We start from the raw sequence: 15408 nt of genomic DNA, 5'->3' as shown, positions 1-15408 counted from the left end.
TCAATTAATACTGAATTGTCCTTTAAATGCAGCTACATATATTTAATTAATTACATAATAAGATACATGATTGTCATCTTTCTGCTTATGTCTTTAAAATCTAAAGCATTTTAAAAGATCTGCCAATAACCAAAGTCTGTCTAGGCTGATAAGTGTTATTCATGGATCATTCTCATGGGGATGCAGGTTTACCTGGGTAATGAGCTCCTGTAAAGGCTGAGCCCCCAGTTCCTCGATTTTGGCCTCACTCATACAGGCCTGATAGTAGCGCTGAGCTTTCAGTTCTGCTTTACTCAAACCAGTCTGATTTGTTCTCTCTGAGTAGAAAAAAAATCAAACCAAATCCTTTTAGTGAAATGATCTTTTTCTTATATCCTAAAGCAACACTGTTGATTAGTTTATAGTACTCCAAAAGCAGTCATTTAGCAAATATGTTTGCGATATTAGGAAGCTTTACCTTGTTAGCATCATGCTAGTTCATCACAAAGGACCTTGTTAACCAAAGCTGTGTGTGGTCAAATCTGATCATAAAATGAGCATAGAACATGGATATTCAGAACTAAACTGGGTGTAGTTAGTTGAGTGATGGCACTGTGGCATATTGTTATCTAAACCCTTGTGGAGGATTTTATTATTTGTGAATGAATGAATGAATGTGTGAGTGAGAAAATGAGTGTCTGAGTGATTGATTTATTGATTGTGACTTGTGTGTATGTGACATTTAACTTGCATTTAGTCATAAAACTCACCCAGTAAACTCTTCATGACAGCCATGTTGTGCTCCCACAGATTGCTGAAAGGCCCCCAGCGGGATTTACCCTCAGGAAGTGGGTTTTTCTTCATCCAGCCACCACAAGCAAAATTATAGAAGTCGTGGCAGGGGTCCACAGAGCGATCCAAAGCCCCCATCACCGTTGCCGCAACACTTACACATGGCTCAGACAGACAAACACCCGGGTGAGCTGCCATTCACAAAGAGAAACAAACAGAAAAGATTTCGTTTGACATACATTGAATGTTAAAAACATTCTCAACTTGAACCATCCATGCATGCTCTTTCCAAAAACGCATTTTGTTATAGTGAATATGGCCAAGCCTGGCAAGAATTCCAGTTATAGGGTTTATGCAGGAACGGATTTGTGAGCTGGATTTGTAATTTAAAGGAGCAACAAGTTCTTCAGTGATTCTTATCCATAATACAAAACATTCACTACACTGACTCTTTGTGTCCTGGATGTAACACAAATTCTATACAAATCATTTTTTAAATATAATCACCTCCATGTTGGACACCCAGTCTATGGAGCATATACTGCTTCATTCTGGATGTATATTGTTTGCTACTCTTTTGGTATATTTCCGCAAACATCTGGTATCATAAATCAGCAATCTGCTAATCTTTTGGGTATTTTCTACCTCAACTCTCAACACAGTGTGTTCATAAAGTTCTCTGTATGATGATAAATGGGTTCCTAAATTATGAGTGTGGTTTTCTTTTCCAAGCAGTTGCTAAAAACACATATTGAAAGTTTTATGACCCAACGGTGGTTTGAATGCTGAGGAGTACTGACAAAACAACAAGAGCAGAAAGAGTAAAACTTTTGGTAGCTGTTCTCAGCTCCTCAGTTTTGCAGTTTTTCAAGCACGAAATGACAATATTATAAAAATGTATCACCACTGTCCAATTAAAAACATCTATCTCCCAAAATAGCAACTTTATAGGAGAAGGGAAAAACCTTTTTACTTTCAATGGAAGTCAATGTTAACAAATTTTATTCCAATCATTTTGAAGCATTTCTATTGGTCCAATCATCATGACGTTTTGCCACAGTGTGAAGGACAGGTGCTGTGTTCAAGTGAAAAATGGAAAAATAAAATATAAAGATATAAGATTTCTCTACATTCATTTATGGTGATCCACATAAGAGAATATGCACATTAAAATAATTTTAAACATCTATGTATCCCCAAACTTTGCCCATTTTATACATAAACTTAGGCAGAGCCAAAAAATGCTTATTAAAATATTTTGAAAGAAATCAGTCCTCCCTGGTTTTGTTTTTTGACATTTTGACATTTCAATCACATGTTGCCACATTTAATTCTCTTTCACTGGGACTAGACCGAATACAGCAGAGCACTGTGAATGTAAATATGAACACAGCACTAAAGCATCAGCAAAGCATCTTGGTTTTGTTTAGTAGGTAACTCATTGCACTGGGCAAATAAAAATCGGAGTGTAATTGGTGCATAATGTGTATTGTACTTCTGTTTTACATCCAAAGGGACAAAAAAAGCATTTGGTTTTATTCAGATTCAGAAGCCAAAAGTCAAAACATCATTTCTCAGAACCATTGTCTTTTCTCAGAATAGCATCCTTACACACAGAGAGAGAGAGAGAGAGTCTCACAGGAATAGTGGAGGAGAGAGACAGAGCCAACAGAAACAACTAAGCTCTCTCTCAGTGTTTGGCTCCTATGAGTTGGGTGGGGGGGGCTCTGTGCTGTTACAAGTAAATGTAAATGGTATCCATATTTTAATGGAGTGAAAATACTATTACCTCATTCTGGAAAAAGAAAAGATTAATATTCCTGGTCATTCATTTTTCATTCATTATCTGTAACCACTTATGCATTTCAGGGTCGCGGTGGGTCCGGAGCCTACCCGGAATCATTAGGCGTAAGGCAGGAACACACCCTGGAGAGGGTGCCAGTCCTTCACAGATTTACTCACACCTATGGACACTTTTGAGTCACAAATCCACCTAACAGCGTGTATATTTTGGACTGTGGGAGGAAACCGAAGCAACCGGAGGAAACCCACATGGACACGGAGAACCAAACTCCTCACAGTCACCTGAAGCAGGACTTGAACCCACAATCTCCAGGTCCATGGAGATGTGTGACTGTGACACTACCTGCTGCACCACCGTGTCGCCCTGTTCCTGGTCATATTAACATAATATATTCCAAAAAACATAATTATTGTTTTTTTCCCATAAATCTTTTATCAAAATACAATCACTCTGTTCAACACAGCGGGGATCGATTTTATAAGTAATACAAAAATAATATTGGTAGTCAAGATTATTGTTCCCATAAAAGATTTTATTGTGTGCTGGGAGTATCCTGACAATTCACAAATGTGTAAAGTTCATCCCCATGATCCATAAATCTAAAATATTTTGGGCAAAATAACCTAGGTCAGTATGTAGTCACATTACAGCAAAGTTTCATTAATACATTTTAAATATATTCCAAAGCATATTGCAAATCTGTAGGAATATAATAAATATATAATATAATTAATAGGAAGGGGAATATAATAAATTGTCCCCTTCTTGAAATCCCTGCTTCCAACCAAGAGAAGGAGTTTACTGTTGATGTCTGGTTTTCAGCTCTGATGTTTTATGATCACAATGATTTGGCTCTTTTTGAACTGGTTGATAAGCATTTGGTCAGGAGTAGCTGGAAAATCTTTTAATCTGAGAACCCTTAAGTCTGACGGTATGACACATTCCAGCAGGGTGAACACACATTATCTGGACATGGGATCCTACATAAAGATATGTTATAAATGTCTAAGCAGGGAATCATTTTTATTAATATAAGTAAGCTGAACTGCAGTGTATTATGTTATAGCTCAACTGTTGATGGTTACTGTCCTTATACTAGATCCATTGCGTGATTATGTTATGTTTATTAAGTTACATAAGAATTCTGAAATCCCTCTAAGTACTCATTCCTTCATGTTTTTGTGTCCACCAAAGAGCAGAATGTTTTTAGTCTGGGCACTGGTCCATTGTGGAGAGTTACCCTGATGTGTGGTTTGATATTGAAAGTAAGTGAAGTGGAAAGATCTTTTTTTTTTTTTTTAGCAAGCTTAGAGGAAGAATTCTGCCACAATGGGCTTCTATGTTGTGAGCCTTTGTAAGCAAAACATTAGGCCTGAGAGACACATCCTTGGCCTAATCTGAAGAGATAACCCAAGGAATCCAAAGAAAAGAAGAAAAAATGTAAACCAAAACCAACAGGGTTCCAGGACCTTTGGTGCTTGGACACTTGACAAAAAAAACTTTGGTGAAGGAAAGGATGGGTAAACAGTCTGGTATGGGCACATTTTTTAGCCTGTTTTGTGATTTGTCATATGAGGCATAATGTGGGAGGTTGAATAGAAGGAAGTAGCATTAACTTTCCTCTCTGATAGAGGAAAACTAACTTTCTAGGCCTTGGAAAACAAGTGAGCATAAAGGGTAATATCCGTTTTGTGTGCCAGATTCTATACAAAGCTTTGTAAAAAAAAAAAATGCTCCAAGCACGACAGGAGAAACTACCTTGAACAAATATTTGTTTGTCTCACATTATTACAGAACATACTTACTAAGATAATAGCCATTCAAAACTTTACCATTGGGTAATAATAATACTTGGTCATTAACACTTGCACTGGATGGAGATATCTCAGATATGAGTTATTGCACGAATTTGAACATTTTGCTACTTTTTTTCACATTTCACAATAAGAAAAAACAAAAAATTGAATAGAGACATAATGGAATAGAATATTTCATGCCAAGTTTAGGCCTAAATTTAATAGAAAAAAATATTAAATTAAATAATATGGCTAAATAAATGTATAAAAACACTATCTTTACAGACCTTATCAAGGACAGAGAGAATTAAATTATCAACAATATAAAAGACTACAAAATGAAGTAACACACAGTACTGTGCTAAAGTATTAGTTATCAGAGATTATAAGATTTAAAAAGCTATTAACCTGAGCAGTAAGTGTTTATTTGCTAAAAAACTAACAAACAACAAATAAAGTCCAACATTAGAATAAAACCAAATAACATTATTTCAGTAAGTGTGATATTCTGTGTGTGAATGTGTTGGTTTAATTTTTCCAAATCTCTCCTTGTGGAGTCCGTATTATCTGAGGTTATCATTCAATACCTAGTTTTACCAGTTAATAAATAACGATTTGTTGATTTAACAAATTCATGCAATCAAGGAGATTCTTAACAAAACATTGACCTTCAAACTCACTCACACCTGCTACTTTATAAAAAACATTATATTATATTTCTTATTTGTTTTATTTTATTATTTATTGGTATTTACTGTGATTATATATAACTTTATACAAGCACCACGCTTACTGAGAAGGCATTTGTTTAAATATATATAATTATCTTATGTGCCTAAGACTTCTGCACAGTACTGTATTTACACACATTTATTTGTGGCTAAAAAATGTTTTTAAATATATATATATTTTTTATACTTCTCTCGATCATTACATTTTTTACTATTACAGTGAATGAATGCATGATATTCATAAACTTTATAGTGTTAGAATATCAGGTTACTTCTTCAGCCTTAAATGCATTCTACTGTTCTGAAACACAGTAGTCAACATGTTTTTCATATTAATTATTAATTATAATTAATGAGTTATACAGAAGATCACTATGCTTTCTGGTAAACCTGTTTTTATTATTCACACAACAATATCAGTCAATTTTATAAAAACATTTAAAAACAACAATGAGGCAATCTTACGTAAATCATTTCCATGTGTATTTCTCATCAGGTTCACAGGATTATTTATCAACATTCTGTATCTAGAATGGATTTAAAGGCTGGGATTATGAGAGGACACTTACTCTCATTATAGTGCAGGCCCAGTGTGAGGATACAGATGAACAAAGCCAGAGAGAGAACACACACCACCAGCATCAGCTTCCTTTCAGCAAGGCTTCGCTTAGTCCAGCACCGGGGACCAGGACCATGCTGCTGCATAATCTGAGACACACACACACAAACACACACTTAAAATATGGTTAAATAATATCACATAAAATATGGCCTTTTTTTCACTTCCAATAAATGTCTGTTCAAACTTGCATACAACTGAACATTTAATAAATATCTAATAATACCTGTATTAAATATACACATTTCTATGTGATATAAATTGGTCCCATACAAATATTATTAATATATATAAATATTTATTTGTAACAATCATTAAGTCCAAGTCCCAGTCTATCAAAATAAATCCTATAAAATAAGATATAATGTGTATGATACAAAATTCAATGTACATGTGTGTACTGCTTCAGCATTTGGCCCTCTATTTTGATGGGAACAAAATTTGTTTACTGTAAAGAAGTAACTTTGAATTGGTGGAAAATCACACTACAAAATATTTACATATTTGGTGGATGACCTAATAGGGAGCTGTACAATAGAGCTTATTCTTGTGTGAAGGAGCTTTGTGTTCAAAGCTTAGTAAAACTGATACATAATACAGACCTTTTCACCCCTGGATACTATGCCTAATATGAATTATATGCTGATATAATGCAGGTGGGATTTTGTTACTTACATGAACCCACATGAGACAGTGAGGGCAGGGTTTACACGGATGTGTCCTACATGATAAATAATAGAATTGTACCAACCACTCAATCTGCATGAGTCACCGATTATCTTTGTGGTTTTCTACAACCCCTAGGTAATTTACTACTTTACAATGCCTGTAGACTATATGAAAATGAGTACTATATTTCAAACAAACAACAAATTAAAGCAAACAACAACAACAACAAAAGCTAAACCCACCAACATTCAATTATCCATAACGTTTACTGTAAAAAAAAAAAAAACAACAAAAAAATCTTGCTTCTGTAGCTTTATCCTGAAGACTTCTGAAGAATTTACTAGGTTACTGTTTTAGCTTTTGCTGAGTACATTTGTCCAATTGTATAGATATGTACAATAATTGACATACTTTCAAAATCCACACGATCAAATCTATTTGAGATTACTTAGCACTTCAACTCAGTTTGGACTAATATGTGCTGATTTAAGCATGCTAATTAGCACTGGTAGCTAACAAGCAATAAACATCACTTGTTTGTTGGTTACGTTAGCCTCATAGCCATAGGTTCAATGTAAAATGAAAGACCCAGACTTCAGACACTAAACATGTCTTGGCTGTATTCATTTAGAAAAAAATACAAACTGTACTTCATATGTACTTTAGTCAAATTGATGTAAATATGATATTTTCCCTAACTAGCTTGCTAAGACACTTGAGTAAAGAACATATTTAACACTGCACCATATGTGGCCTACATACTGATGATAACTTTTTGTTCACATTTACATTCATGGCATTTGGTAGATACTGTTATCAAGAGAACTCAGAAAATTAAAAGTCCCATCTGTTTATCTGTTTAAAAAACTAATAATTTATTTCTGTACATTATAATGACATATTTAGAAGTTGTTTCTAAGAAAAAACAATCCCTTAATAAATTAAATGTGGCTTTGATACAACTCTACACCTACATCCATATGTACAAATCTACTGCTGCATTTAAGTGGTGTTGATTTTATCAGAAACACGAGTTTCCCACCAGGAGACACCACATTAACACCCTCAGAAGTCGGGCACATCGAAATTTTTAATGTAGCAGGAACTTCCCTAGTTGTGACTTAAACACTATTTTTGACATTCCAGAACAGTCCTTCGGCAGTAAAGCATCAAATAGTTACATACAATTTGTAAGAACTGTAAGAGTAATGTCATTTTTAAACATCTATGTTCAAAAACACCCATAGAAAGGCTAAAATCAACATGATATCTTGGGACCACAAACACCACATGAACCTGACCAAGTCGGGGGAACATTTTGCACCTTGGAGGAATTCATCACCCGACTTGCACTTGAATGCAGCATATGAATATGCAGTTAGTCCCCACCTATACCTCCACTTACCCCTCTGCCACACATCTGCAGTTGGAGTCCCCACCCTGTAGATGTAAGAAATGATGTAAGAACCCTTATTTTTCTAAAAAGCCCCTGTTCGAAACATTGCAGTTTCAAAGCAAACATGCTCATAAAAAAAGCTAAAGTAGTGTTAGGATTCTTACCCAAAATCTCATATTTGTATAGTGTGGTGATACTCCCAAACTGTGAACGTAACCCCAGACTTCTATGATTTTAGGGATTGCTGTCAACCTATATGCTATAACAATTGCTTGCGTGCCATTGGAAAATAGTCTCATGTTCCTCAACATAAAAACATCTATTGAACATGACTCACATGGTGGGATCACTATCTGTTCTTTGGGGATTTCGTTTTTGTTATGAGTAGAACAGCAGGGTTAACCATTACACGGCTTAGATTAACATGACCTTCAATTACAGCTCCACATAACAATGCTGCAGGGAGAACGAAACTCAACTCTGTTTGTTTACGAGACACTGCTTCCTATTATTTACTAGCTAAACATTTCTTTATGCTCTCAGGAAAGAAAGGTACGGTGGAGGTAAATTATTGTTTATTAAACGTACAAACAGTGTAAATGTAAATTTAAAAGGTACACCAGTTTGAAAATCCAGTTGTAGTCCCTAAATGTACATTGCATTCTTTTCTCCACAAGGAGAGGTGAATATTTGTAAGATTTTATGATAGAAATGTGCAAAATAACACAACACAGTACAAGTCCTGGAGATTAAATGGGGTGCATGAAATCAACACAACTTAGAAATCTAGAAGTAGAATATGCTACAATTATGTTCCCTAAACAAAACTAAATATGTACCCTTGTGAATACCACCAAAACGTTTCACCACAACGACAGTCCTTCTGAGAGTGTAGAAGCAATTTTAATATGTGTATTTTTATATAGTGGTATAATGACATAGCTAATTTAATAATGAATGGCATGGACACACAAGGCATGGTTTAATGATTAAGAGTCTGCATCTTTCTGCTTAGTTCAATGAGCTATGAATGACAAGTAATTAAAGAGCAATCAGCCATTTTCTCAAGTGATATTTCTTCTTCTTCTTATTATTATTATTAGAAAACAGCCGTCATACTGACAGCTAATGAGCAAGTATTATATTCTATACTAAACCTGTTTTAAACAATGGCTGTCCCATGTTTGTGACTCACTCTAAGTTGCATAAATTGGTTCATTTAGGGAGAAGAAAGCAAGCTGATTCAATGTCTGATGCAAGTTGCACAGAAAAAAAGTTTGGGTTTTATTCCTAAATGTTTTTGCTGTTTTTTAAAGGCAAAAAAAAGAAAAGAAAATGAAGATGCAGTAAAATCACAGACTGTGGGAGAGTAGCCTTAGTATGAGTGTAAGTATCAGATTTATATAATAATAATTTAAGAAGGCTTAAGGACTTATGCTTGTAATGAGCTGGTCTGTTTTTTTTAGAGCACTGTGAGCAAATTCACATGAATTACTTCTAACTTTAATAATGCATGGTTTATGTCCATTTCCTCTGATTAGCCCCTGTAAGCCTGTAAAGTTGAAGAAGTCATTATAAATGGCAGCCCAAGCAGGTGTATGTAAGTTTCAGTGGCTGCTAGATATTGGGGTTTATTTCTGTAGAATAAGAAATGAAAATGCAAAGAGGTTTCAATAATAATATTAATAATAATTAAATAATAATTAAAAATAATAATAAATAATCAGGACATTTAGTAGCACAAAGAATGGCTACAGGGATAATGAAGTTCAAGCTCTGGTTTTCAACAATGGAAATGAAAGCCACAGATGTTTGCACTCAACACTCAACCTGCGATAAAAACTCCAAAAAAAAAACAACACATTATTCATTCACACATTTACATTTAAATAAACTAAATATTATATGTAAATTTATATGTTATTTATCATGAGTGACAAAGTGTTGAGCCATGGTACCGCTGTGACATTATACAACGAATACTTCAAATTTTTTATGTAAAGAATACCCTGACAGTAAAGTTAACCCTGATCTATAAGGGTCAATATGAATTACCTATCCAATGATATGAAATATCATGAATAAACAAAGACAAACACTTAATTTCTAAAAATAAAAATATATATCTTTACATGTATGTTGCCATTTGTTAGTGAAGAACAGTAAGCTAAATATATAACTTAGCTCCATTTGCTCAGTCTGCTTCTTCAGTTTTGACTGGAATGTTAAACTATCCAAGAGAAACATACCTGAGTGTTCTATTAGGTCCAGGACAGAATCAAGTACAATCTCCATGGAAAATCAATTCCAAAAGTATTAGACACTCTGGAAACAGCTTGAGGTCACAATGCTCAATGCCTAGTGTGGAGTAGAGGAGTATAAATCTCCACTCTATTGGGCATCGGATTGATGCTGCATTCAATACATTCAGGATGGGAATCTATGACCCAGAACTTACCATCCGATATCAATACCCGACCTCACTAATGCTTTTTTGGCTGAATGCCTTTCAGAGATTCTCACAGCTATGTTACAAGAGGATCCAAACAGATCAAGCCACTTAATGCCCATGATTTACAACCCCAAATCCAATGAAGTTTGGACATGTAAAACATGAATAAAAACAGAATATGCAAAGATTTGCAAATCCTTATCAATCTATATTCAATTGAATACACTACAAAGACAAAATATTTAATGTTCAAACGGATAAATTTTATTGTTTTTATTTTATTTTTTTTTTGTGAATATTCACTCATTATGAATTTGAGGCCTGCAACATGTTCCAAAAGAGTTGAGAAAGGGGCAACAAAAGACTGGGAAAGTTGAGGAACGCTCAAAAAACTCCTGTTTGGAACTTTCCCCAGGTGAACAGGTTAATTGGAAACAGGTGAGTGATTGGGTGTAAAGGGAGCATTTCCAAAGGGCTCAGTCGTTCACAAGCAAGGATAGGGCGAGGTTCACCACTTTGTGAACAACTGCGTAAGCAAATCATCCAACAGTTTAAGAACAACGTTTCTCAAATGTACAATTACAAGGAAGCTAGGGATTCAGTCATCTACAGTCCATAATATCATCAAAAGATTCAGAAAATCTGGAGAAATCTCTGCAAGAAAACAGCAAGGCCAAAAACCAACATTAAGTGCCCGTTACCTTCGATACCTCAGGCGGCACTGCACTAAAAACTGACATCATTCTGTAATGGATATTACCACATGGGCTCAGGAACATTTCAGAAAAACATTGTCAGTGAACAAAGTTCTTCACTCCATCTACAAGTGCAAGCTAAACCTCTACCATGCAAATTGAAAACCACATATCAGCCCAAGCTCATCTGCGATGGACTGACGCAAAGTGGAAAAGTGTCCTGTGGTCTGACGAGTCCACATTTCAAATTGTTTTTGGAACTCATGGACGGCGTGTACTCCGGGCCAAAGAGGAAAAGGATGGTCCGGATTGTTATCAGTGCAAAGTTCAAAAGTCAACATCTCTGATGGTATGGGGATGTGTTAGTCTCCATAGCATGGGTAAGTTGCAAATCGGTGAAGGCACCATTAGACAATTCAGCAAGACAATGCCAAGCCACAATCTGCACCTGTTAACGTGTTACAACAGCGTGGCTTCATAGTAAAAGAGTGAGGGCACTAGACCTGTCTCTCATTGAAAATGTGTGGCGCATGATTAAGCTCAAAATACAACAACGGAGACCCCCGACTGTTGAGCAGCCGAAGTTGTACATCAAGCAAGAATGGGAAAGAATTCCACCTACGAAGTTTCAACAATTAGTGTCCTCAGTTCCCAAACGCAGGCGGCACGGTGGCGCAGCAGGTAGTGTCGCAGTCACACAGCTCCAGGGACCTGGTTGTGGGTTCGATTCCCGCTCCGGGTGACTGTCTGTGAGGAGTTGGTGTGTTCTCCCTGTGTCCACGTGGGTTTCCTCCGGGTGCTCCGGTTTCCTCCCACAGTCCAAAAACACACGTTGCAGGTGGATTGGCGACTCAAAAGTGTCCGCAGGTGTGAGTGAATGTGTGTGTGTGTGTGTGTTGCCCTGTGAAGGGTGTATTCCTGTCTTGCGCCCAATGATTCCAGGTAGGCTCTGGACCCACCACAACCCTGAATTGGATAAGTGGTTACAGATAATGAATGAATGAGTTCCCAAACGATTATTGAGTGTTAAAAGGAAAGATGATGTAACACAGTGGTAAACATGCCCCTGTCCCAACTTTTTTGAACGTGTTCTAAGCCTCAAATTTTGAATATTTGTGAATATTTGCAAAAAAAAAAAAATATACAATTTATCCGTTTGAACATTAAATATCTTGCCTTTGTAGTGTATTCAACTGTATATAAGTTAAAAAGGATTTGTAAAACATTGTATTCTGTTTTTATGTATGTTTTACAGAACGTCCCAACTTCATTGGAATTGGGTTTGTTAGAATGATGGATGTTTGTTAGAATGTTAGATGGATTTCTTTTAAGATTGTATATTTTATATATGTTTATGTAATGCATCCTCTGATGTTCAGGTAATTCCCTGATTAGCAGAACCCTAGTATTCATTTAATTACTCATTTAAGTAGTAAAGCACAATTACAACATATTTCAAGATTCCATTAAAAGTATGCAATCATTAACTAATGATTTACTAATTTTACTCTCATTAACCAGTACACTAATAATGCATAAGTAAAAAACAATTTTTTAACAGATTAGGTCAAAGATGATTAAGTCCCACATGTGCAATAAAGAACAGAGTAAACACTGACTTCCTTTTATGCCAAACTACAATAGGGCTTTGTTACTGAAGTGCTTTATTTTATATATATATATATATATATATATATATATATATATATATATATATATATATATATATATATATATATATATATCCCTTAGAATATAGGTGTTTTATGTCATGAAAAAACTACAAGAGGAAGTATGAAAAAACATTATCTCTCACTTCTTACCCAAAGCAAACTGTGAAGCCATCAGGAAATATCATTTACATACGTGTGTGTGCGTGTATGTGTCTCCATGGTACCAACAATTTATCTTCAGAGCCATCAACCCACTGCTTAAATCTTATGGGATTAGATTCACACTATAGACTAGAGGTCAAACATTTCGAAGCAAAACTAACTCGGTAGAATAATAAACATGAAAAATACATTAAGACAGTAATGCCACTGAACAATATGCTTTAGTTAAATGTGCTCACCATTTGGTTGTTAATGACCTGGACCTCTGCAGGGTTTCACTGTAGCGCAAACAATGTTTAAAATCTGTCTCAAATTTAGTGTGTATTAAAATGTTTTTAAAATTGTGTTTAAAAATTACATATGAAAAAAGAAGAAAAACTTAGTCCTTTGTACAGTTATAAGACTTTGTTATCAATAGAGTGTGAAGAAGGAAGAAAGTGTAAATAAATTTACCCCCACCCCACCCTCTGTGACATCACAGAAATTTGCCAAAATGTAACTAAAACTCTAGCTGAATGATAATGATTTATTGATTAAATTTTGATGTATATATATTTTAAGATAAATGCTCTGTACCTTTTAGTAAATAGGCATGAGTTACTTGTTTTTTGGTGTTTAACTTCATTATGCTATGTGGCTGATAGCAATATATTGCTTTGAAAAGCTGTCATTTATTATTTTATGTTGGACTAGGATTATATTTTAAAGTGTAGAAAAGCACATAAGACACTTAAGTCTGCTACAGTACTTCAGTGTGATCTGAATGTGGGGAAAACTACTCACCCTCAGTTTTAAAATTACAATTCATCTTATAATTTGCGGTAACGGTCATATTTTAGCATCAGTGCTAGAAAACATAAAAGCTTACCTGCACAGTTGAGGCATGATACACTCCATCTGAGTTGGCGTCAATCAGGTCCTCTTCGTCTAATGTGGCTCGTTTGTAGGACGACATCTGAAAGGTTAAATGGAGAAAAGATTCTCTCAGAGCTTCCATACCCAAAGCAAGCACCGTCTTCAGTCCGAGAGTGTGTGGAAGGTTGGGTAGATTTCAGCAGTCTGTTAGAAAATCCTAATAACAACAAAGCCGTCTAATATGGTACATTAGACCGAATCCATGTGTGTCATATCAGTTCCAGAAGACCAGAGGAAACACCGGACAGTGTGTGTGTGGCTTTTCCTTCACCTCCCCCACCTCCTAAAGCCCACTAAAAAGTGTCTGTCAGCTCCTCTTAGGGGGTTAAAGCACAGTCATAGGTGGTGGACATGTGCTAAGAGAGATACCACTCCAATGTTTTGTCTTGCTTTAGCTTCTTGTTTTAGCCCTGTGTTTTAACTCCTTTTTTCAGGTCTATATTTTAGCTTCTTGCTATCAGTCCTTGTATATATATATGAGCTTCTCGTTTAAGGTCCTTCTTTTAGCTTCTTGTCTTTGGTCCTTATTGTAACGTCTTGCTTTAACTCCTTCAGTTAGCTTCTGGTTTTAACTCCCTTTAGATTTGAGCTTCAACTCTCTCTTAGCAAGCCAACGCACTCACGAAAAAACAGGAAGGAGAGACTTGATCAACTAGTGTTCTGTTATGTGTGTGTGTGAGAGAGAGAGAGAGTATGCATTCCAGTGTGGTTTCATTTAGAACAGGGAGGAAACGTTTAGACTTTGGGCCACGCCCACCACCTCTTCCTTCCATTGGCATCTTTAGGGCAGTGGGCGGAGTTTTCTGCACGTGGTCACACCCACTAAGTGTTTTCCACTTTAGCGGGGGTCAACATTGTCACCCGATAGTTTTGACAGCCAGCGATTCCTGTGCACACTCAAGGCATTTAAACCATCTGATAGTGGCTTGCCCTTCACTTTAAAAGCTTATTACACATATCTGAATGCTTGTGCTTGATATTTTGTGTTCTAGACTTACACAGCCCACACTAAGTCAAAGCCTAATGTCAAAAGAAATATTGAAAAATGTGTATCACAGGTCAGGGGTGTCAAAATGAACGTTTGGCGGCAGGGCCAGTTGTGCTGACTGGCAGAGTGTGCAGAGAATTAAATGGTTTGCGTTTAACTGTGATTGTAAGGCTGTAGGGTGAGCCTGTGAGGTGGATGGGGTTGGCGGAATGGGTGGTGGAGATTGATGCAAGTGAGGGTGGGTGGGCGGGGGTGCACACACTCACAGGCACAGGCACACACTAACGTCTTATATTATCTTCTTCCTTCATCACTGATCTTAGTCTCATGTTCATTCTCCCAACAGAAAAACATGCACATTTTTTCCTTTCCCTGTTTTGCCCATTCCTTTTTTTCTGTATGCCCTGTACATGTTCCATTGTGTTGTTTTATATAGTTTATCTGACTCCCACTCCTATTGTCTGTCTGTCAGTTTCTTAATGTTTGCCACAGTATTTGGGTGGTTGGGGTGGTATACAAGGAGCAGTTTCAATCAATGTATATGAATAATAAAAAAAATAAACCTGAAGATAAAGTTGTTCTCTTACTAGTATTACTAATAAAAACACTGATCCTATAAAAATACTTTAAAACATCTTGCACATCCAATTAAAATTTCTTACCTTTGTGTTACATACAAATTAAAATCTAGATGTTAACTGAGCACACAAGAATGTATTTTCTGATTGTACCCCACC

At 35.9% G+C, this 15408-nt stretch overlaps 1 protein-coding gene across 2 annotated transcripts in view; it reads right to left on the bottom strand.

The window, feature by feature from the left end:
- ece1 (endothelin converting enzyme 1) overlaps positions 1-15408 on the bottom strand; it is a 40346-nt gene that overhangs the window by 13937 nt on the left and 11001 nt on the right. Inside the window, exons 2-5 of one of the 2 annotated variants that reach the window (XM_066672250.1) lie at positions 13637-13723; positions 5672-5810; positions 750-962; positions 193-317 (exon numbers count right to left, since the gene is read on the bottom strand). In XM_066672250.1, coding sequence (XP_066528347.1) covers positions 193-317; positions 750-962; positions 5672-5810; positions 13637-13723 — 564 coding nt within the window. Of the gene's footprint in view, positions 1-192; positions 318-749; positions 963-5671; positions 5811-13636; positions 14332-15408 lie in introns of those variants that run through there. The other variant, XM_066672249.1, reaches the window with a different exon arrangement.

This window comes from Hoplias malabaricus, chromosome 5 (assembly GCF_029633855.1).
Source record: "Hoplias malabaricus isolate fHopMal1 chromosome 5, fHopMal1.hap1, whole genome shotgun sequence".
Classification (NCBI taxonomy): domain Eukaryota; kingdom Metazoa; phylum Chordata; class Actinopteri; order Characiformes; family Erythrinidae; genus Hoplias; species Hoplias malabaricus.
The sequence above is the reverse complement of the archived record's forward strand: the minus strand, read 5'-3'. Positions and strand labels throughout refer to the sequence as shown.